Raw genomic sequence first — 24,640 nt, forward strand, 5'->3', positions numbered from 1 at the left:
GCTTACAGTGGTGGTTATGGAGGTGGTGGTGGTGCTTACAGTGCTGGTTATGGTGGTGGTGGTGGTGATGCTTACAGTGATGGTTATGGAGGTGGTTGTGGTGGTGCTTACAGTAGTGGTTATGGAGGTGATTGTGGTGGTGCTTACAGTAGTGGTTATGGAGGTGGTGGTGGTGCTTACATTGATGGTTATGGAGGTGGTGGTGGTGCTTACAGTGTTGGTTATTGCGGTGGTGGTACTTACAGTGATGGTTATGGAGGTGGTGGTTGTGCTTACAGTGTTGGTTATGGTAGTGGTGGTGGTGCTTACAGTGTTGGTTATGGTAGTGGTGGTGGTGCTTACAGTGTTGGTTATGAAGGTGGTGGTGGTGGTGCTTACAGTGTTGGTTATGAAGGTGGTGGTGGTGCTTACAGTGTTGGTTATGATGGTGGTGGTGCTTACAGTGGTGGTTTTGGAGGTGGTAGTGGTGGTGCTTACAGTGGTTGTTATGGAGGTGTTGGTGCTTATAGTGGTGGTTATGGTGGCTGTGGTGGTGGTGCTAACAGTGATGGTTATGGAGGTGGTTGTGGTTGTGCTTACAATGGTGGTTATGGAGGTGGTGTTAGTGGTGCTTAGAATTTTGGTTATGGAAGTGGTGGTGGTGCTTACAGATGTGATTATGGAGGCGGTGGTGGTGGTGCTTAGAGTTTTGGTTATGTAGGTTGTGGTGGTGGTGCTTTCAGTGGTGGTTATAGAGGTGGTTGTGATGTTTACAGTGGTGGTTATTGAGGTGGTGGTGTTGCTTACATTGGTGGTTATGGAGGTGGTGGTGTTGGTGCTTACAAAGTTGGTTATGGAGGTGGTGGTGGTGCTTACAATGGAGGTTATGGAGGCGGTGGTGGTGCTCACATTGGTGGTTATGGAGATGGTGGTGGTGCTTACATTGGTGGTTATGGAGGTGGTGGTGGTGGTGGTGCTTACAGTAGTGATTATAGTGGTGGTGGTGGTTGTGCTTACAGTGATGGCTATGCAGGTGGTTGTAGTGGTGATTAAAGTGTTGGCTATGGTGGTGGTTGTGGTGCTTACAGTGTTGGGTAAGGTGGTATTGGTGGTGGTGCTTACAGTGATGGTTATGGAGGTGGTTGTGGTGGTGCTTACAGTAGTGATTATAGTGGTGGTGGTGGTGGTTGTGCTTACAGTGATGGCTATGCAGGTGGTTGTAGTGGTGATTAAAGTGTTGGCTATGGTGGTGGTTGTGGTGCTTACAGAGCTGGTTATGAAGGTGGTGGTGGTGCTTACAGTGTTGGTTATGAAGGTGGTGGTGGTGCTTACAGTGTTGGTTTTGGTGGTGGCGGTGGTAGTGCATACAGTGGTGGTTATGGAGGTGATTGTGGTGGTGCTTACAGTGTTAGTTATGGTGGTGGTGCTTACAGTGGTGGTTATGGTGGTGGTGGGGGTGCTTACAGTGGTGGTGGTGGTAGTGCTTACAGAGGTGGTTATGAAGGTGGTGGTGGTGCTTACAGTGTTGGTTATGGTGGTGGTGGTGCTTACAGTAGTGGTTATGGAGGTGGTGGTGGTGCTTACAGTGTTGTTTATGGTGGTGTTCGTGGTGCTTACTGTGATGGTTATGGAGATGGTGGTGGTACTTACAGTGGTGGTTAAGGAGGTGGTTATGGTGGTGCTTACAGTGTTGGTTATGGTGGTGGTGGTACTCACAGTGATGGTTATGGAGGTGGTGGTGGTGCTTTCAGTGTTGATTATGGTAGTGGTTGTGGTGGTGTTTACAGTGTTGGTTATGGTAGTGGTGGTGGTGCTTTCAGTGTTGATTATGAAGGTGGTGGTGGTGCTTACAGTGTTGGTTATGGTGGTGGGGGTGCTTACAGTGTTGGTTTTGGAGGTGGTGGTGTTGGTGCTTACAATGGTGGTTATAGAGATGGTGGTAGTGCTTAGAATGGTGGTTATGGAGGCGGTGGTGGTGCTTACATTGGTGGTTATGGAGGTGGTGGTAGTGGTGCTTACATTGGTGGTTATGGAGGTGGTGTTGGTGCTTACAGTTGTGATTATGGTGGTGGGTATGGTGGTGCTTACAGTGGTGATTATGGAGGTGGTGGTAGTGGTTACCGTGGTGGTTATGGAGGTGGTGGTGGTGCTTACAGTGTTGGTTATGGTGGTGGTGGTGGTGCTTACCGTGGTGGTTATGGAGGTGGTGGTGGTGCTTACAGTGTTGGTTATGGTGGTGGTGGTGGTAGTGCTTACAGTGGTGGTTGGGGAGGTGGTTGTGGTGGTGCTTACAGTGTTAGTTATGGTGGTAGTGCTTACAATGGTGGTTATGGAGGCGGTGGTGTTGCTTACAGAGGTGGTTATGAAGGTGGTATAGGTGGTTATGGAGGCGAGATGGAGATGGTTATGGAGATGGTGGTGGTGCTTACAGTGTTGGTTATTTTGGTGGTGGTGCTTATAGTGATGGTTATGGAGGTGGTGGTGGTGCTTACATTGTTGGTTATGGTGGTGGTGGTGGTGCTTACAGTGTTGGTTATGAAGGTGGTGGTGGTGCTTACAGTGTTGGTTATGAAGGTGGTGGTGGTGCTTACAGTGTTGGTTATGGAGGTGGTTGTGGTGGTGCTTACTGTGTTGGTTATGGTGGTAGTGTTGGTGGTGCTTACAGTGTTGGTTATGGTGGTGTTGGTGGAGCTTACTGTGATGGTTATGGAGATGGTGGTGGTACTTACAGTGGTGGTTATGGTGGTGCTTACAGTGTTGGTTATGGTGGTGGTTACAGTGGTGGTTATGATGATGGTGGTGGTGCTTGCAGTGGTGGTTATTGTGGTGGTGGTATAGGTGCTTTCAGTGGTGGTTATGGAGGTGGTGGTGGTGCTTACAGTGGTGGGTTTGGAGGTGGTGGTGGTGGTGCTTACAGTGGTGGTTATGGTGGCGGTGGTGGTGGTGCTTATAGTGGTGGTTATGGAGGTGGTGGTGGTGCTTATAGTGGTGGTTATGGAGGTGGTGGTGGTGGTGGTGGTGGTGGTGGTGGTGGTGGTGCTAACATTGGTGGTTATAGAGGTGGTGGTGGTGCTTACAGTGGTGGTTATGGAGGTGGTGGTGGTGCTTTAAGTGTTGAGTATGGTGGTGGTGGTGCTTACGGTGGTGGTTATGGATGTGTTGGTGGTGGTGCTTACAGTGTTGGTTATGGTGGTGGTGGTGCTTATAGTGGTGGTTATAGAGATGGTGGTGGTGCTTACAGTGATGGTTACGGTGGTGGTGGTGGTTGTGTTTACAGTGATGGTTATGGAGGTGGTTGTGGTGGTGCTTACAGTGGTGGTTGTGGTATTGCTTACAGTAGTGGTTATTGAGGTGGTGGTGCTTACATTGATGGTTATGGAGATGGTGGTGGTGCTTACAGTGTTGGTTATTTTGTTGGTGGTGTTTATAGTGATGGTTATGGAGGTGGTGGTGGAGCTTACATTGTTGGTTATGGTAGTGGTGGTGGTGCTTACAGTGTTAATTATGGTGGTGGTGGTGGTGCTTACAGTGTTGGTTATGAAGGTGGTGGTGGTGCTTACAGTGTTGGTTATGAAGGTGGTTGTGGTGGTGCTTACAGCGTTGATTATAGTGGTGGTGGTGGTGTTGCTTACACTGTTGGTTATGAAGGTGGTGGTGGTGCTTACAGTGTTGGTTATGAAGGAGGTGGTGGTGCTTACAGTGTTAGTTATGAAGGTGGTGGTGGTGCTTACAGTGGTGGTTATGGAGGTGGTTGTGGTGGTGCTTACAGCGTTGGTTATAGTGGAGGTAGTGGTGGTTACAGTGGTGGTTATGGTGGTAGTGGTAGTGCTTGCAGTGATGGTTATTGTGGTGGTGGTGATGGTGCTTTCAGTTGTGGTTATGGAGGTGGTGGTGGTGCTTACAGTGGTGGTTTTGGAGGTGGTGGTGGTGCTTACAGTGGTGGTTTTGGAGGTGGTTGTGGTGGTGGTTCTTACAGTGGTGGTTATGGTGGCGGTGGTGGTGGTGCTTACAGTGGTGGTTATGGAGGTGGTTGTGGTGGTGCTTACAATGGTGGTTGTGGAGGTGGTTGTGGTGGTGCATACAGTAGTGGTTATGGAGGTGGTGGTGGTGGTAGTGCTTACACTGGTGGTTATGGTGGCGGGGGTGGTGGTGCTAACAGTGAGGGTTATGGAGGTGGTTGTGGTGGTGCTAACAATGGTGGTTATGGAGGTGGTTGTGGTGGTGCATACAGTAGTGGTTATGGAGGTGGTGGTGGTGCTTTGAGTGGTGGTTATGGAGGTGATTGTGGTGGTGCTTACAGTAGTGGTTATGGAGGTGGTGGTGCTGCTTACAGTGGTGGTTATGGAGGTGGTGGTGGTGCTTACAGTGGTGGTTACGGTGGTTGTGCTTACAGTGGTGGTTATGGAGGTGATTGTGGTGGTGCTTACAGTAGTGGTTATGGAGGTGGTAGTGGTGCTTACATTGATGGTTATGGAGGTGGTGGTGGTGCTTACAGTGTTGGTTATTGCGGTGGTGGTACTTACAGTGATAGTTATGAAGGTGGTGGTGGTGCTTACAGTGTTGGTTATGGTAGTGGTGGTGGTGGTGCTTACAGTGTTGGTTATGAAGGTGGTGGTGCTTACAGTAGTAGTTATGGAGGTGGTGGTGGTGCTTACAGTGGTGGTTATGGAGGTGGTTGTGGTGGTGCTTACAGAGTTGTTTATGGTGGTGTTGGTGGTGCTTACTGTGATGGTTATGGAGATGGTGGTGGTACTTACAGTGGTGGTTATGGAGGTGGTTATGGTGGTGCTTACAGTGTTGGTTATGGTGGTGGTTACAGTGGTGGTTATGTTGTGGTGGTGGTGCTTGCAGTGGTGGTTATTGTGGTGATGGTATTGGTGCTTTCAGTGGTGGTTATGGAGGTGGTGGTGGTGGTGCTTACAATGGTGGTTATGAAGATGGTGGTAGTGCTTACAATGGTGGTTATGGAGGCGGTGGTGGTGCTTACATTGGTGCTTATGGAGGTGGTGGTGGTGCTAACAGTGTTGGGTATGGTGGTGGTGGTACTTACAGTGGTGGTTATGGAGGTGGTGGTGGTGCTTACAGTTGTGATTATGGAGGTGGTGGTAGTGGTTACAGTGGTGGTTATGGTAGTGGTGGTGATACTTACAGTGGTGGTTATGGTGGCGTTGGTGGAGCTTACTGTGATGGTTATGGAGATGGTGGTGGTACTTACAGTGGTGGTTATGGTGGTGCTTACAGTGTTGGTTACGGTGGTGGTTACAGTGGTGGTTATGATGGTGGTGGTGGTGCTTGCAGTGGTGGTTATTGTGGTCGTGGTATAGGTGCTTTCAGTGGTGGTTATGGAGGTGGTGGTGGTGCTTACAGTGGTGGTTTTGGAGGTGGTGGTGGTGGTGCTTACAGTGTTGGTTATGGTCGTGGTGGTACTTATAGTGGTGGTTATGGAGGTGGTGGTGGTGGTGGTTGTGCTTACATTGGTGGTTATGGAGGTGGTAGTGGTGGTGCTTTAAGTGTTGAGTATGGTGGTGGTGGTGCTTACGGTGGTAGTTATGGAGGTGGTGGTGGTGGTGCTTACAGTGTTGGTTATGGTCGTGGTGGGACTTATAGTTGTGGTTATGGAGGTGGTAGTGGTGCTTACAGTGGTGGTTATGAAGGTGGTGGTGGTGGTGCTTACAGTGGTGGTTATGGAGGTGGTGGTGGTGCTTACAGTGATGGTTACGGTGGAGGTGGTGGTTGTGCTTGCAGTGATGGTTATGGAGGTGGTTGTGGTGGTGCTTACAGTGGTGGTTGTGGTATTGCTTACAGTAGTGGTTATTGAGGTGGTGGTGGTGCTTACATTGATGATTATGGAGATGGTGGTGGTGCTTACAGTGTTGGTTATTTTGGTGGTGGTGCTTATAGTGATGGTTATGGAGGTGGTGGCGGTGCTTACATTGTTGGTTATGGTGGTGGTGGTGGTGCTTACAGTGTTGGTTATGAAGGTGGTGGTGGTGCTTACAGTGTTGGTTATGAAGGTGGTGGTGGAGCTTACAGTGTTGGTTATGAAGGTGGTGGTGGTGCTTACAGTGTTGGTTATGAAGGTGGTGGTGGTGGTGCTTACAGTGTTGGTTATGGAGGTGGTTGTGGTGGTGCTTACTGTGTTGGTTATGGTGGTAGTGGTGGTGTTGCTTACAGTGTTGGTTATGAAGGTGGTGGTGGTGCTTACAGTGTTGGTTATGAAGGTGGTGGTGGTGCTTACCGTGGTGGTTATGGAGGTGGTTGTGGTGGTGCTTACAGCGTTGGTTATAGTGGTGGTGGTGTTGTTGCTTACAGTGTTGGTTATGAAGGTGGTGGTGGTGCTTACAGTGTTGGTTATGAAGGTGGTGGTGGTGATTACAGTGTTAGTTATGAAGGTGGTGGTGGTGCTTACAGTGGTGGTTATGGAGGTGGTTGTGGTGGTGCTTACAGCGTTGGTTATAGTGGAGGTAGTGGTGGTTACAGTGGTGGTTATGGTGGTAGTGGTGGTGCTTGCAGTGATGGTTATTGTGGTGGTGGTGATGGTGCTTTCAGTTGTGGTTATGGAGGTGGTGGTGGTGCTTACAGTGGTGGTTTTGGAGGTGGTGGTGGTGGTGCTAACAGTGGTTGTTATGGAGGTGGTGGTGGTGCTTACAGTGGTGGTTATGGTGGCGGTGGTGGTGGTGCTAACAGTGAGGGTTATGGAGGTGGTTGTGGTGGTGCTTACAATTGTGGTTATGGAGGTGTTTGTGGTGGTGCATACAGTAGTGGTTATGGAGGTGGTTGTGTTGCTTAGAGTGGTGGTTATGGAGGTGGTTGTGGTGCTTAGAGTGGTGGTTATGGAGGTGGTTGTGGTGGTGCTTACAGTGTTGGTTATGGTGGTGGTGGTGCTGCTTACAGTGGTGGTTATGGAGGTGGTGGTGGTGCTTACAGTGGTGGTTATGGTGGTGGTGGTGCTGGTGGTGCTTACAGTGATTGTTATGGAGGTGGTTGTGGTGGTGCTTACAGTAGTGGTTATGGAGGTGGTGGTGGTGCTTACATTGATGGTTATGGAGGTGGTGGTGGTGCTTACAGTGTTGGTTATTGCGGTGGTGGTACTTACAGTGATAGTTATGAAGGTGGTAGTGGTGCTTACAGTGTTGGTTATGGTAGTGGTGGTGGTGCTTACAGTGTTGGTTATGGTAGTGGTGGTGGTGCTTACAGTGTTGGTTATGAAGGTGGTGGTGGTGGTGCTTACAGTGTTGGTTATGAAGGTGGTGGTGGTGCTTACAGTGGTGGTTATGGAGGTGGTTGTGGTGGTGCTTACAGCGTTGGTTATAGTGGAGGTAGTGGTGATTACAGTGGTGGTTATGGTGGTAGTGGTGGTGCTTGCAGTGATGGTTATTGTGGTGGTGGTGATGGTGCTTTCAGTTGTGGTTATGGAGGTGGTGGTGGTGCTTACAGTGGTGGTTTTGGAGGTGGTGGTGGTGGTGCTAACAGTGGTTGTTATGGAGGTGGTGGTGGTGCTTACAGTGGTGGTTATGGTGGCGGTGGTGGTGGTGCTAACAGTGAGGGTTATGGAGGTGGTTGTGGTGGTGCTTACAATTGTGGTTATGGAGGTGTTTGTGGTGGTGCATACAGTAGTGGTTATGGAGGTGGTTGTGTTGCTTAGAGTGGTGGTTATGGAGGTGGTTGTGGTGCTTAGAGTGGTGGTTATGGAGGTGGTTGTGGTGGTGCTTACAGTGTTGGTTATGGTGGTGGTGGTGCTGCTTACAGTGGTGGTTATGGAGGTGGTGGTGGTGCTTACAGTGGTGGTTATGGTGGTGGTGGTGCTGGTGGTGCTTACAGTGATTGTTATGGAGGTGGTTGTGGTGGTGCTTACAGTAGTGGTTATGGAGGTGGTGGTGGTGCTTACATTGATGGTTATGGAGGTGCTGGTGGTGCTTACAGTGTTGGTTATTGCGGTGGTGGTACTTACAGTGATAGTTATGAAGGTGGTAGTGGTGCTTACAGTGTTGGTTATGGTAGTGGTGGTGGTGGTGCTTACAGTGTTGGTTATGAAGGTGGTGGTGGTGCTTACAGTGTTGGTTATGGTAGTGGTGGTGGTGCTTACAGTGTTGGTTATGAAGGTGGTGGTGGTGCTTACAGTGTTGGTGATGGTGGTGGTGGTGGTGATTAGGAGTAACCTAACGTGGCTCAGCTCGGTTTGTACCCCCCCCCCCCCTCTCGGTTCGTACCCCCCACCCTGAGGCTAGTTGGCTTCGCACCTCCCTCAGGGTGAAGCGACGCGCTTGTACAAAATGGCAGCAAACACCGTGAACGACAATGTCCACCGAAATTCCCACGAATTTCTAGGGAAACTGTCCTGAACACTGGCAAGATATTCCCAGGTGTCTAGTGTGTATTCCCAGGTGTCTATTCCCTCCTGCTAGTGCCACTGCTATGTGGCACTAGCAGGAGGTCAGATGAGGTTCTGAAGATTGGGATGCACAAGACAGTCTGTTGCTACCTGCTTGTATGTTTATCCACTTCTCATTTCCAGTTAAATACACTTCCTATCATACATGCAAATACGATGGGTTCCGGATTCTGCTACGTTCCCTGCGGACACATGACGATGTTGCGAGTATATGGAGATGTACTAGAAGCCACCAGAGACAGCAGTTTCACTTGGCTGGCCGACCAAGAGAAATCCACGTCTGACAAGCATAGTGGCTAGGGCAGAATGGCGTCATGATGCCCAGGCCGGCAAGGTGCCGGCTTTATCGGTCCTTCTTTAATCTAGCCAATCAGAAAGATGCGCATCTAGGGCCTAAGGCCCTTAGCCAATTACAGTCTCCCTCGAGTGGCGTGCTGTGACGTCACAAGGCGTCTGTCTTGTGGTTGCTATGGAAATGACTCGGGGTGGCTGCCACCTCACACTTTCTCGCCTGGTTCCTCTGTCTTCCTCACTGTTACAGTAATTAGCTTGTTACAAACACTCTATTTCCAGAAATGCGTTACAACGGCCATTGTAACATATTTGGAATGCTGATGATCTAGGCCCTCCAACGAGCCTAAACACGTGATGTCTCGTGCACGGTTTACCAAATCTAGACTGAATGCATGGCCACTTATGTACCTGGTGCACGGCAACGTTCGTGCACCCCACACTCTACTAGAAGATTTGGCTGGTGAAAACTCATACCCTCACATCTGGTAGTCATTAGTGCTTATTCAGTTAGTAGACTCCAACTTCAATGGTTTAACCGGCTTCTCAAGCTGCTGGCTCATCAAGAGTCGGTCACAGAGGTGATCAGTGACCGATCGGCAGGTCATGTGACCACTTGGTTATTTCCTTTGAACTCATGCCTCTGTTCCTTTTTCTGAGAGGAGGAAGGGGGATTAGCACGCGAGGGGTTTGTTGACATCCCCGGGCTGAGCGTTAGACTTCTTCATTCCTGAAATGGTGGAAGTCATGATGATATGGACCGTTTTCTGTGGCACAGGCTTGGAGGGCGGGACAATCTGATTGACTACAACGGGAGTATTTCCGAGTAAGCAGCTCATACATGTCTCGTTCACACTGAACGGCCCTTATCTTGCCCTGAACATATAGCGTGTCCACCTTAAGAAACACCTCCATTTCCTTACTGGTTCTGTCAGGGTATCTTACTAAATTAGTTTTTCCAGTCTTACTCCCTGGAGTTACCAAGCTTTTCCTGACCGTATTGGTGGTGGCCCTCTTATCCCTGAACACCTGCGTCCATTTGCCATTCACCAGACCCTTAGCTGTTTCCATCGTGTGCGGTAAGGGATCGCGTATTCCTAGAGAGTTTATACCAGCAATCTGGGAGTTCACTTTCATTCTGGAGTCAGCAGTGCGTCTCCTGCAATCCGCTGCTCGGTGACCCGGAAGGTTGCAATTGTAACATCTCTGGCTATGGCCTAGGGTTTGCTGAAGGCTTCCCTTGGACCGATTATCCTTTGGCCTAGCTCCTCCACTAGGGGCAGGAGCAGGATGTTTGATAGGTGTCAAAACATTCATCATAGGTCTGCGTGCCGCCCACAGGTCAGCTTTTCTGCCACAGTCTCATTAGGGGACTATGACACTCTCCTTCAACTTGACATGGAGAGCTAGTTTGCATGCGACCAGAAACTGTTCTCTAATCATCAAATTGAAAAAGGTTCCCTCTTCCGGGACAGTCTTCATTAGCTCACAGTACCTGCGGAGACTGGACTCCAGTCTCCAGAGCTAGGAACCAACGAGGGAAAATAATATATTAGATTTAGTGTTAACTAACAGGGAAACATATATTAATGACATCGAAATCGGAAGTGAACTAGGGAATAGTGATCACAAAGAAATCAGATTTAGCATTTAGTGGAATAGATCTGCAGGAGAAAATTCTGTTAAAGTGTCAGATTTTCGTAAAGATAATTTCAACATCCTAAGAATTTTGAGGGGGCAAAGAGATTGGAAAGTCTTGGGCACTGGGGGCGGGGGCCGGTCTTGGAGCAAGACGTGAACCCAACGATGTGTGATGTAAAGGAGGATTTCGATTTGGATTCAAAATATAACTTATTTACAAATATTCTAAGCAAAGCACAGAAAAGTAGTATACCTTACAAATTGAATAGATCAAATACAAATGACCCGAAATGGATAACAAAGGATCTGAAAAACCTTATAGGTAGAAAGAGAGCTTGGTACAAAAGGATTAAGAATGGGGAAGTCAGTTTTGAACATGAATTCGCACAACTGGTTAGAAGTGTTAAAAAAGAGATTAAGAGAGCAAAAAGAAACTATGAAGTTCGTATAGCAGGCCAAGCAAAGGCAAATCCAAAAGGGTTTTTTTCAGTTATATTGAACAAAGATTAGGGAAAGAATAGGTCCATTAAAAATCGAGACAGGTCAGATAACGGAAAATGACGATGATATGAGTAGTATTATTAATACATATTTTATTTCTTTATTTACTAAAGAAGAACTTAACTCTATGCCTTCAGCCGAACACGTCTATGTGGACAAATCCACAAGGGCCGTGACGAAGATACGAACCTACGTCTGCGAGCATCCCAGATGCTGCCTTAATCGAATGAGCTACGACATGGTTAAAAGAGTTGAAACCGAAGTTCTACTGAACGTCTATGTAGGTGGGGACGAGGACAGGTTGACTAGTCTAACAGTTACCAGGGATTATATTATTAACAAATAATAAAACTAAACCAAACAAATCCCCAGGGCCGGATGAAGTGTTTGCCAGGCTGCTTAAAGAATGCAAAGAGGAGCTTTGCGGTCTACCATATTTAATAAATCATTAGAGTCAGGCAGAGTGCCAGAGTCGTGGAAGGTTGCTAATGTGGTGCCAATTTTTAAGAAAGGAGATAGATCACTTGCATCAAACTATCGGCCAAATAGCCTAAAGTCTATTGTGGGAAAGTTACTTGAATCGATAATTGCAAATTATCGAAACGTGGATAATATTATAATAGGAGTTATATATAGGCTACCAAATTTAGACAGAATGGAAGCAAAGCATCTATGGGATGAAATATCTAGAGTATCTAGATCTAACAGTATTTATGTCATAGGTGACTTTAACTTTAGTGGAATAAACTGGTTGAACAAAACAGGGAATAATGAAGAAGATTTTCTAGAATTAATTGACGATTGCTTTCTTACGAAACACATTAAGGAACCAACGCAGAGAAATAATATTTTAGATTTAGTGTTAAATAACAGGGAAACAAATTAAGGACATCGAAACAGGGAGAGAGCTGATGAACAGTGATCATAAAGAAATCAGATTTAGCATTGAATGGAATAGATCTGTAGGAGAAAATTCTGTTAAAGTTCCTTATTTTCCAAAAACCTAATTCCAATAGCCTATGAAATTTTTTGGGTCAAATAAATTGGAAAGTCTTGGGTATAGGGTGTGGGCCGGTCTTGGAGCTAGACGTGAACCCAGCGACAGGTGACGTAAAAGGGTTTTTCGATGTGGATTCAAAATATAACCTATTTAAAAATATTCTAAGCAAAGCCCAGGAACGTAGAATACCATATAAATTGAATAGATCGAATACTAATGATCCAAAGTGGATAACAAAGGATCTGAAGAACCTTATAGGTAAAAAGAGAGCGTGGTACAAAAGGATTAAGAATGGGGAAGTCAGTTTAGAACAGGAATTCGTACAACTGGTTAGAAATACTTAAAAAGAGATAAGGAAAGCAAAAAGAAACTATGAAGTTCGCATAGCAGAGCAAGCAAAGACAAATCCTAAAGGGTTTTTCCAATTATACCGGAAAAAGTTTTGGGAAAGGATAGGTCCATTAAAAACTGAGATAGGTCAAATAACAGATAGTGATGAAGAGGTGAGTAGTATTTTTAATAATTACTTTATATCTGTATTTACTAAGGAGGAACTTAACAATATGCCTTCAGCCGAACAAGCTTCTGTGGGTGGGGACGAGGACAGGTTGACTAGTTTAGCAGTTACCAGGGAGGATGTAATTAAACAAATAGTAAAACTCAAACCAAACAAATCCCCAGGGCTGAATAAAGTGTTTGCCATGGTGCTTAAAGAATGCAAAGAGGAGCTTTGCGACCCACTGTCTACCATATTTAATAAATCAATAGAGTCAGGCAGAGTGCCAGAGTTATTTAAAGTTGCTAATGTGAAACCAGTTTTTAAGAAAGGAGATAGATCACTTGCGTCAAATTATCGGCCAATTAGCCTAACGTCTATTGGGGGAAAGTTACTCATATTGATAATTGCAAATAAAATTCGTCTTCATCTTGAAAAACATAAATTAATAATTGAGTCGCAACATGGTTTTATATATGGCCGTTCATGTTTAACAAATTTGTTATCTTTTTATTCTAGCATAGTTGAGGCAGTTGACAGTGGTACGGATTGTGATGCGTACCTTGACTTTATGAAGCTTTTGATACAGTGCCACATGAAAGATTGATTAAAAGGATAGAGGCTCATGGTGTTGGGGGTGCTATATTAAACTGATTAGGGCATAGCTATACCAAAGGAAACAGAGAGTTAGTATAAATGGAGTCAAGTCAGAGTGGGAAAATGTTGTAAGTGGAGTGCCTCAAGGCTCTGTCCTGGGACCTTTGTTGTTTATAATATATATAAATGACTTAGATTCAGGTTTGAGTAGCAACATTTGCAAATTTGCAGATGATACAAAAATCAGAAGGGAAATTTACATGGAAGAAGACTCACTATCACTTCAAGTTGATGTAAATAGGGTTTTGAAATGGTCAAAGGATTGGCAGATGCAGTTTAATGCTGATAAATGTAAAGTTTTGAGGCTAGGTAATGATGTTAAAGTTACAAGATACGAGCTAGATGGTGTTAAGATTGCGATGTCGGATTGCGAAAGGGATCTGGGAGTTATGATAAGTAAGAATTTAAAACAAAAGGATCAATGCATGAATGTTCGTAATAAGGCAAATAGGACACTGGGAGTTATTAATCGAAGCGTTAGTAACAAGACACCTGTTGTGGAATTAATTAAACGAAAAAACAAATAATATTATAATAGGAGTTATATATAGGCCACCAAATTTAGACAGAATGGAAGCAAAGCATCTATGAGATGAAATATCTAGAGCATCTAGATCTAACAGTATATATGTCATGGGTGACTTTAACTTTAGTGGAATAAACTGGTTGAACAAACCAGGGAATAGTGAAGCAGAAGATTTTCTAGAATTAATTGACGATTGCTTTCTTACGCAACACATTAATGAACCAACGCGGGAAAATAATATTTTAGATTTAGTGTTAACTAACAGGGATACACAAATTAATGACATCGAAATAGGGAGTGAGCTAGGGAACAGTGATCACAAAGAAATCAGATTTAGCATAGAATGGAATAGACCTGAAGGAAAAAATTCCGTTAAAGTGCCAGATTTTCGAAAACCGATTTTAATAGCCTAATAATTTTTTTGGGTCAAATCAGATTCAGATGTTTTAGATTCAGATGTTAATTCAGGTAAGGTATATACATACAAGTGATGTTACATTAATGGATTGATATATAGATAGAGCTAGTACATACAATGCCTAAAGCCACTATTACGCAATGCGTTTCGGGCAAGAAAAACATTAATATCTAGAACTTAATACTAATTGAGCATAAAGAATAAAAGGTGTTGAGAACAAATACAAATAAAGATAAAAAAAAGGGGGAACATGACTGAAAAAGCAGCACAAATACAATAGGTTGACAAACAGTGTTGATTAAAAAAAAAAAAAAGAGAAAATAACAGACATGGGTTGACAATAGAGGAGTGAGGCAGATTACAGGGAATTTATTAGGTAGTGTTTAGTTTTTATCTTAAACTGGTTGAGAGAGGTACAGTCTTTAACATGGTTGGGAAGGTCATTCCACATTCTGGGCCCCTTGATTTGCAAAGCATTTCTAGTTTGATTAAGACGTACTCTAGGAATATCAAAACTGTATTTATTTCTGGTGTGGTGCTCATGGGTTCTGTTACAACCTTCTATGAAGCTTTTAAGATCAGGATTGGCATTATAGTTTAACGTTTTATATATGTATAATACACATGAGAGAATGTGCAGTGACTTAATATCTAACATATTAAGAGATTTGAGTAGGGGTACCGAGTGATGTCTGGGGCCAGAGTTGGATATTGTTCTAATAGCGGCTTTGTGTTGGGTAATTAGAGGACGTAAGTGATTTTGGGTAGTAGAACCCCAAGCACAAATACCATAGTTGAGATAAGGATAGATAAGGGAGTAATAGAGAGACACCAGGGCAGGGCGTGGTACATAATATCTGATCTTAGAAAGAATGCCCACAGTTTTTGAAACTTTTTTTGATATATTTAGAATGTGTCCCTGGAAATTCAGCTTGTGGTCAATGAGAATGCCAAGGAATTTGCCATCTAATTTGTTACAAATTTGGGTATTGTTTATTTTGAGATTTATAAGACTAGAGGATTTATTGCCAAACAGAATATAGAAGGTTTTGTCAATGTTAAGGGTGAGTTTGTTGGCAGTTAGCCAAAGATGGACTTTATTTAGCTCAGTATTTACTGTGGCATTTAGAGCAAGAGGGTCAGGACTGGAGTAAATGAAGGTTGTGTCGTCAGCAAATAGAATTGGTTTGAGGTGTTGGGAGGCATTTGGAAGGTCATTAATGTAGATGAGAAAGAGGAGAGGGCCAAGTATGCTGCCCTGAGGAACACCAATGTTGATGGGTAGGGTGGGAGAAATTGTATTATTCACAGAAACATATTGGAGCCTGTCAGTAAGGTAGGACTCGAGGTATTGTAGGGAGTGTCCTCTGACTCCATAATGATGTAATTTAAGAAGAAGGTTATGGTGGTTGACAGTATCAAAAGCTTTACGCAGGTCCACAAATAACCCAACAGGGAACTCCTTTTTATCAAGAGCTGTATGAATCGAGTTAAGCATACTAATAAGTGCATCGTTAGTGCTTTTTTTGGGTCTGAAGCCATATTGGCAAGGGCTAAGTATATTGAGTTTGGCTAGATATGAGTAAAGCTGCTTGTATATAAGTTTTTCAAAAATTTTTGACAAGTTTGGCAGGATTGATATAGGTCTGTAGTTGTTAACATCTGTGGGGTCACCACATTTGTGGACAGGCGTTACTCTCGCTTTTTTTAGAATATCTGGAAAGGTTTGGAGTTCAAGTGACTTGTTGAAGAGCAAAGCAATAGCAGGGGCTAAAGATCTGGAGGCTTTTTTGTAAATTAAAGTTGGTATCTCCTCAAGGGCACCAGACTTGGTTTTAAGGGAAAGGATTATCTCATTGACGTCAGTGGAGTTAATAGGCTTTAGGTACAGAGACTGTGGATAGTTACCTGTAAGATAGTCCTTAATGTCAGTACTGGAAGATGGAATATCATTTGCAAGGGATGAACCAATGGAAGAGAAGAACCTATTGAACTCAATAGCAGAATCAGAGGCTGAAAGCTGACCATCGTTATTAGACAGGAGAGTCGGTTTGTTATTTAAAGATTTCTTTGATCCCAATATTTGTGAAATTGTGCTCCAAGTTTGTTTAATGTTGCTCTTTATTTGAGTAAATTTATCTTCGTAGTATTTAGTTTTGGCTCGTCTAATTATCTTAGATAGCAATAATGAGTAATTCTTTGAGAATTCTTTGGAGACAATTCCTAACCTATACTTCTTCTCAAGGTCGTGTTTTTTGTTAATGGATTTCAGTATTCCCTTTGTAAGCCAAGGATTGTTAAGCCTTTTGCTTGTGACTTGTTTTGTAAGCCTAGGACAGTGGGTGTTATAAAGGCTAAGAGTTGTTTGTAGAAAAGATTGCACTGCTAGGTTGATGTCCCCTATGTTACCTAACTCGGACTCCCAGTTGACATTAACAGCAGCAGTTGTAAAATTGTTTATAGCAGTTTCATTGTGCAGCCTGAAGCTTAACTCCCTTGTTTCTAGAGGTGGTTTGCTAATGTTAGTTAAGAGAAATGTGGGGTAGTGGTCTGTAGTGCTATCGGTGATTATACCTGAAGTAAGCGGAGAGGTTATGTTGGTCCAGATGTGATCAAGAGTCGTGGCAGTGCTATCAGTGATTCTAGTAGGTCTAGTGATTAAGGGTATGAGGAGGCAGGAATTCATACAGTTGAGGAAGCTAACAGCAGTAGGGTGTTCTGGCTCGCAGAGGTCAATATTAAAGTCCCCTGCGATAATTAGGTGGTTTTTGTTCAGTCTGTTATCAAGTATTAGATTTCTAAGGTTTGAGTTGAATACAGACACATCAGTGTTGGGAATTCTATAGACTGCACCCACAGACAGGACAGACTCGGCACCCTTGACTCTGAAGCTGGCGAAGATATACTCCCCATAGCAGTCTCTAGTTCTAATTTCTTTTAAGCATGTTAGTTCTTGGTGGTAGTAAAGAGCAGTGCCACCACCTCTCTGAAGTTGACGACAGTTGTGAATTGCTGAGTAGTTAGGCATGTTAAAGAGTTGAGTAGTATCCTCTTTCAACCATGTTTCAGTAAGTATAATAAAAGAGAATTTGTTGCCAATAGTTTCAATCAAGGCACTAACATCATCGAAGTGTTTACCTAGGGATCTAACGTTCAAATTGATTACAGAGATATTGTGATTATGAGTTAATACATTGTTTACATCATGTGCTGCAAAATATCTGCAATTTAGATCATTAAAGTGATTATTGTCATAGATAGTGGATAAGAGGTTAAGTTCTGGGTCTATACTTGACTGCATAAAAAAAGCTGATTGTAGAATCAGAAATAAGTAGAAATAAGCTATAAAATAGGGAAAAATATATACACAATCCTGTACAAAACAAACACAAAAGGGGCTTACAGGGGTACAATGGAGTAAGGGAGTATGGCTAGGCTAGGCAACCTAGGCAATTAATGAGATTAAAGAAAAAACATGTAAACATGGACTATACAAAACACAAGATATGGAAATACAAAACAAAAAATATAAGCAAGACTAAGCAATACAAAAAAAAAAACAAATTGAGCAAAAAATGAGGTAGATTGCTTACGAGTACTCACAGGTACACTGTAAGTAACAATTTGCAATTTGAGATGCAGGCAAAGCCAGGGGTACAATGGAGTAAGGGAGCATGGCAAGGCTAGGCAACCTAGGTAATAAATGAAATCAAAGAAAAGATGAATAATAAACATAGGCAAATTTAAGCTAATGATTAATAACTATAGATAGTTCAGTAATGACTGTATAATTAAAAAGACCTGAAGAACTACTTAATAACTCAATTAAATAATTTCGGTAAATGACTAGGTAAGAGTAAGTTAAAAATTAAGTCAGAAAATGAACCAAGGAGACTTAGGATACCTAGCCCCACTAGATGACAGGGGGTTAATTAAGTTAATTCATTGGGAGTGATAAGGTGAGACAAACCACATTGGGAGAGGAAAGTGTTGAGGTTTTCTTCTCTAGTAATTGTAAACATTTTGCCCTCTGCGGTTTTTCTCACCTTTATCAGTCCATCTCTAACGAAGCACTGATGAATCGCATCTGGGTTTTGTTGCCGGATTTGACGCAGGCGGTAGAGGATTTGCTGTCTGTTCCTGGTCAAGCACTCGTTGATGTATAATCCCTTCCGTTGGGATGCAGCTGTCCGGACTAGATGGGATTTCGTGAACTGGGAAGACAGCTTCAGGCGAATTTTCCGTTGATTTAGACCTGATGGATTCTTTTTGCCTACTCTGTAGGCAGTAATAACGTCAGTTTTGTTTAGACTGAGCTGCAATTTGTTTTTTAAGAGATCCTGAGCTATTTCGAAACAATTTTCACCTTCATGTTCCACAGGTATATCTTGGGACGACACTATAACAGAGTCTAGCAGCTTTTGCTGGTCTTGTTCCTCCTGGGAGACGGAACGTTGAGCTGAAAATGTACTGATACATGCAGTCATTTTGCTGAGAGCTTCCTCCTGCTTTTTTAAGGCTTCATCAGTTTTCCGAAGGTTGTTTTCCTCGTGGAGATCATTCAAATCATGCTGTAGTTGGTCTTGGCTAGCCTTGTAGTTTCTAATATCCTCGCGGAGGAGGGTTATTTCTTGTTGTTGTTGTTGGAGATTAGCGCGGTTCGCTAGATTCTCGTTGAGAAGACTCAAGATGATAGTATTTTGTGACTCGAGGACTAGGCACAACTTTTTGAACCACTGATTCTCGGTCCAGTTAGTGAATTCCGGTGAGGGACCGGAAGCTCGCTTGAGTTGATTATACTGGGATGCTAGCATGTTCATAGGAGAGGGTTGAGAGGACTCTGCTCCCTTGCTCAATGGGGTGGTGGGGAGGGCAGCCCCGCCACCCCGGACCCCAGAGCTTCCAGACGGAGAAACACGGATATTGTTAGAGTTGGCCGGGATGGATGTCTTGTTAAGGGGTTTGTTGCCCTTATTTCCCTGCACAGTCACATTTTTAGGAGACATGATTGGTTAGAATGGACTGGGGGTATATGTTGAGAAGAAACTTGCGTCAGGCAGCGCGGTGGCGGCAGCATGCACTGGTACTCACACCGTAGAGGATTGTTTTGAAACTTATTTGAGATGGAATGAGTATAGATTGATTGTATAGATGTATAGTATAGATGAAAAATAGATTGGAAAGTCTTGGGTATGGGGTGTGGGCCGGTCTTGGAGCGAGACATGAACCCAGCAATAGGTGACGTAAAAGGGGATTTCGATGTGGATTTAATATATAACTTATTTAAGAATATTCTCAACAAAGCAGAGGAACATAGTATACCATACAAATTGAATAGATCGAATACTAATGACCCAAAGTGGATAACAAATAATTTGAAGAACCTTATAGGTAAAAAGAGAGCTTGGTACAAAAGGATTAAGAATGGGGAAGTCAGTTTAGAACAGGAATTCATACAACTGGTTAGAAATGTTAAAAAAGAGATTAGGAAAGCAAAAAGAAACTATGAAGTTCGCATAGCAGAGCAAGCAAAGTCAAATCTTAAAGTTTTTTTTCAGTTATATCGAACTAAGACTAGGGAAAGGATAGGACCATTAAAAACTGAGACAGGTCAAATAACAGATAGTGATGAAGAGATGAGTAGTATTTTTAATAAATATTTTGTATCTGTATTTACTAAAGAGGAACTTAACAATATGCCTTCAGCCGAACAAGTCTATGTGGGTGGGGACGAGGACAGGTTGACGAGTTTTGCAGTTACCAGGGAGGATGTTCTTAAACAAATAGTAAAACTCAAACCAAACAAATCCCCAGGGCCGGATGAAGTGTTTGCCATGGTGCTTAAAGAATGCAAAGAGGAGCTTTGTGACCCACTGTCAACCATATTTAATATATCAATAGAGTCAGGCAGAGTGCCAGAGTTTTGGAAAGTTGCTAATGTGATACCAGTTTTTAAGAAAGGAGATAGATCACTTGCGTCTAACTATCGACCAATTAGCCTAACGTCTATTGTGGGAAAGTTACTCGAATCTATAATAGCAAATAAAATTCGTCTTCATCTTGAAAAACATAAATTAATAATTGAGTCGCAACATGGTTTTATAAATGGCCGTTCATGTTTAACAAATTTGTTATCTTTTTATTCTAGCATAGTTGAGGCAGTTGATAGTGGTAAGGATTGTGATGTTGTGTACCTTGACTTTAGCAAAGCTTTTGATACAGTGCCACATGAAAGACTGATCAAAAAAATAGAAGCTCATGGTATTGGGGGTGCTATATTAACTTGGATTAGGGCATGGCTATTCCAAAGGAAACAGAGAGTTAGTATAAATGGGGTTAAGTCAGAGTGGGATAATGTTGTTAGTGGAGTACCTCAGGGCTCTGTCCTGGGACCTCTGTTGTTTATAATATATATAAATGATTTAGATTCAGGTTTCAGTAGCAACATTTGCAAATTTGCCGATGATACGAAAATCGGTAGGGAAATTAATTCGGAGGAGGACTCACTATCACTTCAAGTTGATCTAGATAGGGTTTTGAAATGGTCGAAGGATTGGCAGATGCAGTTTAATGCTGATGGCCCTGGGGATTTGTTTGGTTTTAGTTTTTCTAATTGTTTAATTACATCCTCCCTGGTAACTGCTAAACTAGTCAACCTGTCCTCATCCCCACCCACATAGACTTGTTCGGCTGAAGGTATATTGTTAAGTTCTCCTTTAGTAAATACAGATATAAAATATTTGTTAAAAATACTACTCATCTCCTTGTCATTATCCGTTATTTGACCTGTCTCAGATTTTAATGGACCTATCCTCTCCCTAGTCTTAGTTCGATATAACTGAAAAAACCCTTTAGGATTTGACTTTGCTTGGCCTGCTATGCGAACTTCATAGTTTCTTTTTGCTTTCCTAATCTCTTTTTAACATTTTTAAAAGTAAGGAAGAGGATGGCGTATCACGGATGTAATAGTCTCAGGAAAATGAACTATCCATTAATGATGGCAGTGTTCAACCCCGTGTGGTGAAAAATGTTGACGCTGAAGCTCAGGCAAAATGGTATACAGAAATTGAATTGAAAGTCATTGTTAAGAATAGTTACCTTTTATAGTAATAGGGCTAAATAGTTACTTTTTATAGTAATAGGGCTGAATAGTTACCTTTTATAGTAATAGGGCTGAATAGTTACCTTTTATAGTAATAGGGCTGTACAAGTGCTGAGCAAGAAGAAATTTCAAAATGTTGGGAGTCTCTAACTATGTCGATATTGTGACTAGAAATGTGTGTAGACAAGGTGATGTCGATTATCAATACTTTGCCAAACCGCAGCAAAGCTCTGAGTTTTGGAACATAGAGGGAAAAATTACTGCATCTAGTTTGTATTCCTCCCATGTTGGTGTTAATTGTTAATCATGCTTATAACATTACATCATAAAGACCTTATTATGCTTTCACATGCATTATTCATTTCTTCCCACCTTTTGAAGTAAGAGGATTGATTCATTAGCTCCCTCGCCTCTCATTAGTCTAATTGCCGAAGCTTCATTTATCTCTGAAATTCTATCCCAATACTCTGTAAGTTTAATCATATCATATTTATCTCAGTAATAATATTTCTTGGGTTATAAGTTTATGGGTTTCTTGGGTTAATCTTGGTATTATTCTCATGGCTTCATGTTGTATCTTCTCCAACTTCTTTAGTCTGCCTTTACCAACACAATAATACATGACGGGGACAGCATAATCAATATGAGATCTCACAGTATGCCATGTGATTACCATTGGTATGTGAAAAGTAGAGTATAATTATTTATTGTGTACTGTATGGGGTTGTGAGCCCCTTGAGAAACCGTATACAGAGGAGGGTTGAAAAAACTTAAGCTACTCTATCCATGTGAGATGTACTTCCTTTTCTCAATCAACTTACTTGAACTTGAATACATAATTAAGTGTTTATGAACGCATGATATAGATTAAACTACCCAATAGGTGAAACGGGTATGAATAGCCCGTAATTACGAGATATTTTCTTCAGTTTCAACTTCCATGGCGTGTTCACCAGATTCCATGAATACCACGGTAATATAGGCAAATTCCAACAACTTAGAGGACTAGAGATCCTACAATGGAATGCGCAAGAGCTGCACACAAAATTGCAAAACTTGCAATGCATAGCAGCAACCAAAGGCATAGATATCCTGATACTACAGGAGAGCCTGCTTCGAGACGAATTAGAACCTAAAATATCAGGCTATCGATGCTTCTTCCTTGGGTGGATATAAATAGGTGCTGCCTCATATGGACCAACAGGCCTTCTGCAGTTAGCTTCATTCTTATGTTCTTATGTACCCATTGTTTCGTGTTCTGTCTTGTGTAAGCTTGTTTCCAGATGACGTCCTCCCATTGTCCTGTTATCCTGACCGACATCGTTTTCATCCATAAGGAGAGAGTAAAAATCCATAATCCATAAAATAGAGTATTAAAATCCACTATTAATACTCTTTTTCTATAAGACCATGCACATAGAAACCATAAGAACATAAAAATCCGTTTCCATGATTTATATTTTCTTATTTAATTACAAGTGAACCAGCGCTCCTTTACCTACACCTCACTTTGTGCTTGTCACGGCTGTATATATATTTGTCATCAGTATTTGCCACACTGTACCACATCAGTATCTATCTACCCGAAGAGCTTTAAGAGTTCCTGAATCTTGCAGTGGCCACCCTGAACCCATCAACACAGCCACTCTCCTGGTCAACAAAGGTGTCCAGCAGCTGGACACCCTCATAAAGACTGTGAAGCAGTATCCTCCCCCGCACTTACGGGCTATTCATGCCCGTGCTTAATCTTGGGTGGCTTAATCTTTATCATCTTCTACCACAGGGCAACGACATCTTGGAATGCTTCAACAAAGTTGTTAAGAGGATTGAAGCTGTTGTTGGGGATTGAGACATATATTTGTCATAAGTATCTACCACTTAGTCTATTCCAGCCCGTGCCACCTCTTGAGTGGCTTTATCTTCATCAATCAGAACTGCATGGTTATCCATCTTTTTGGTTGAACATCTCTTGTTTTGACCCAGTTCTCAGATAATGGATACCATACATGATTCTCCAGCAGCTCAAGATGATTATTTTCCTGGACTTCCACCGTTTATCATTGATAAGGTAAGAAACCTTCCATTAGGAATTTCCGAAGATCAAATTTTACAAGAATTAAGTTTATTAGAAAATAATCTTAGTATCCAGCATAATAGTGGTTCAACTAGTTTATATGACAGTAAGGCCCAGCTTGGAATTTGTTGGATTTTAACTCTATCCTTGCGGATGAAAACGACGTCGGTCAGGATAACAGGGCAATGGGAGAACGTCATCTGGAAAATTGTTAGTTTAGCAAAACAATGGTTGCCGTACAACATACGTTTTGATACACTAGAGGCCACTACCTGGAAACCGTGGATACTGGCAATGTTCACTGACACCGAATTGTGCCCTAATCCGCATCTGCGTCTGGAAATGCTGCGCTTCGTTAGCATGTGGCCAGAGACGTTCCTTGAGGATGCCACCTCAGGAATGCAAGCAGCTGCAGGGTTGGTAAGCACTAGCGCATACATTACTCTCGATCATCTAATGCCTGGTGAATTAAAAGTAAGCCTCTTTTACTCTCTCAAAAGGGTGCTAAAAAGCCTTAATAAATACGGACACCTAGATGTTGTTGCTGCTGCAGCCATAGACCAGGTAAGGGGACTTAAGGTTGGTCCAGAGGCAACCTTTTTCAATCATTTGGTACAGCTATTAAAGAAACAGACAGAGGCAATTGAAGCGCAATATCAATCAGGTAATCATTATTATAGCGAATGGTATACTTTATCTGTGTTTGTTGAAATGATGCAATTATATAGGATGTTGGTGGTTACAACACCCACAGCGTATGGGGTACCTGGGCTCGCTCAGGCCGCTGCAGCTTTCCTGGTTACTATGACGTCTTCTATAGTCACAATGTACCCCAATTTACACATGGATGGACACGACTTCAAGTGTCTCGTCGCTGACATGGACGATGTTTACGAAAAAATATCTGCTCTGGAAAATTTTGCATATTTTTCTTTGATTTTAAAACTCGATCACGCACAGTATCTGTCTCTCCTTAGCAAGAAGACAACGGAATTGGATTTTTTCCATCATTTGCCAGTATCTTGTCAAGAATCGTCAGAGGTCCCCGACGAGTTCATAGACAGTGTGACGCAGGTCGCGATGGAGGCGCCGGTACTACTGCACTCGTCCAAGATGGTGATTGACGAGTCGACGCTGATCCGCCTGCTGCTGGAGTCCCCCTCCGATCCCTTCACACGGTGCCCTCTGGGCCCCGGTTCATACAGTCGCTTACCCGACCTCCAGGCTGATATTCTTGCTTGGAGGAACACCTCAGGTGTTTCACTACGATAGCAAGAACAAAAATACCTTTGTACATGTTTCCTTTAAACAATATAATTTATGAACTAATAGATAGATATATTATTTAACCTATTTAATAACAACTCTTTAATAAGCTTATATGAGATGCATAATCAAGTGAGGAAATTTGCAGGATGCGATTCTTAATTTAACAAATTTAAGATAGCTGGGATGTTTCGGGTGCAGGTTAAACCTAAGACTAAGTTTACACTTATTATATGGTAGTAAATTCACACCCACCTCATGGCCCTGGTTAGTCAAAACCCAAGCATTCTATTTGTT

The 24,640-nt window shown here is 42.9% G+C and overlaps 2 protein-coding genes across 2 annotated transcripts; both read left to right on the forward strand.

Moving 5' to 3' along the window:
- Positions 1 to 3,099: 3,099 nt before the first annotated feature.
- On the forward strand, positions 3,100 to 4,242 carry LOC138372298 (NADH-quinone oxidoreductase subunit H-like). The gene has a single exon (XM_069337580.1). It carries the CDS (start codon positions 3,100 to 3,102, stop codon positions 4,240 to 4,242), a length of 1,143 nt encoding a protein of 380 aa, XP_069193681.1.
- Positions 4,243 to 4,287: 45 nt separating this feature from the next.
- On the forward strand, positions 4,288 to 5,797 carry LOC138372299 (uncharacterized). The gene is made up of 2 exons (XM_069337581.1): positions 4,288 to 4,475; positions 4,867 to 5,797. Exons 1-2 carry the CDS (start codon positions 4,288 to 4,290, stop codon positions 5,795 to 5,797), a joined length of 1,119 nt encoding a protein of 372 aa, XP_069193682.1.
- The last annotated feature ends 18,843 nt before the right edge of the window (positions 5,798 to 24,640 follow it).

Source organism: Procambarus clarkii, chromosome 38, assembly GCF_040958095.1.
Source record: "Procambarus clarkii isolate CNS0578487 chromosome 38, FALCON_Pclarkii_2.0, whole genome shotgun sequence".
Classification (NCBI taxonomy): domain Eukaryota; kingdom Metazoa; phylum Arthropoda; class Malacostraca; order Decapoda; family Cambaridae; genus Procambarus; species Procambarus clarkii.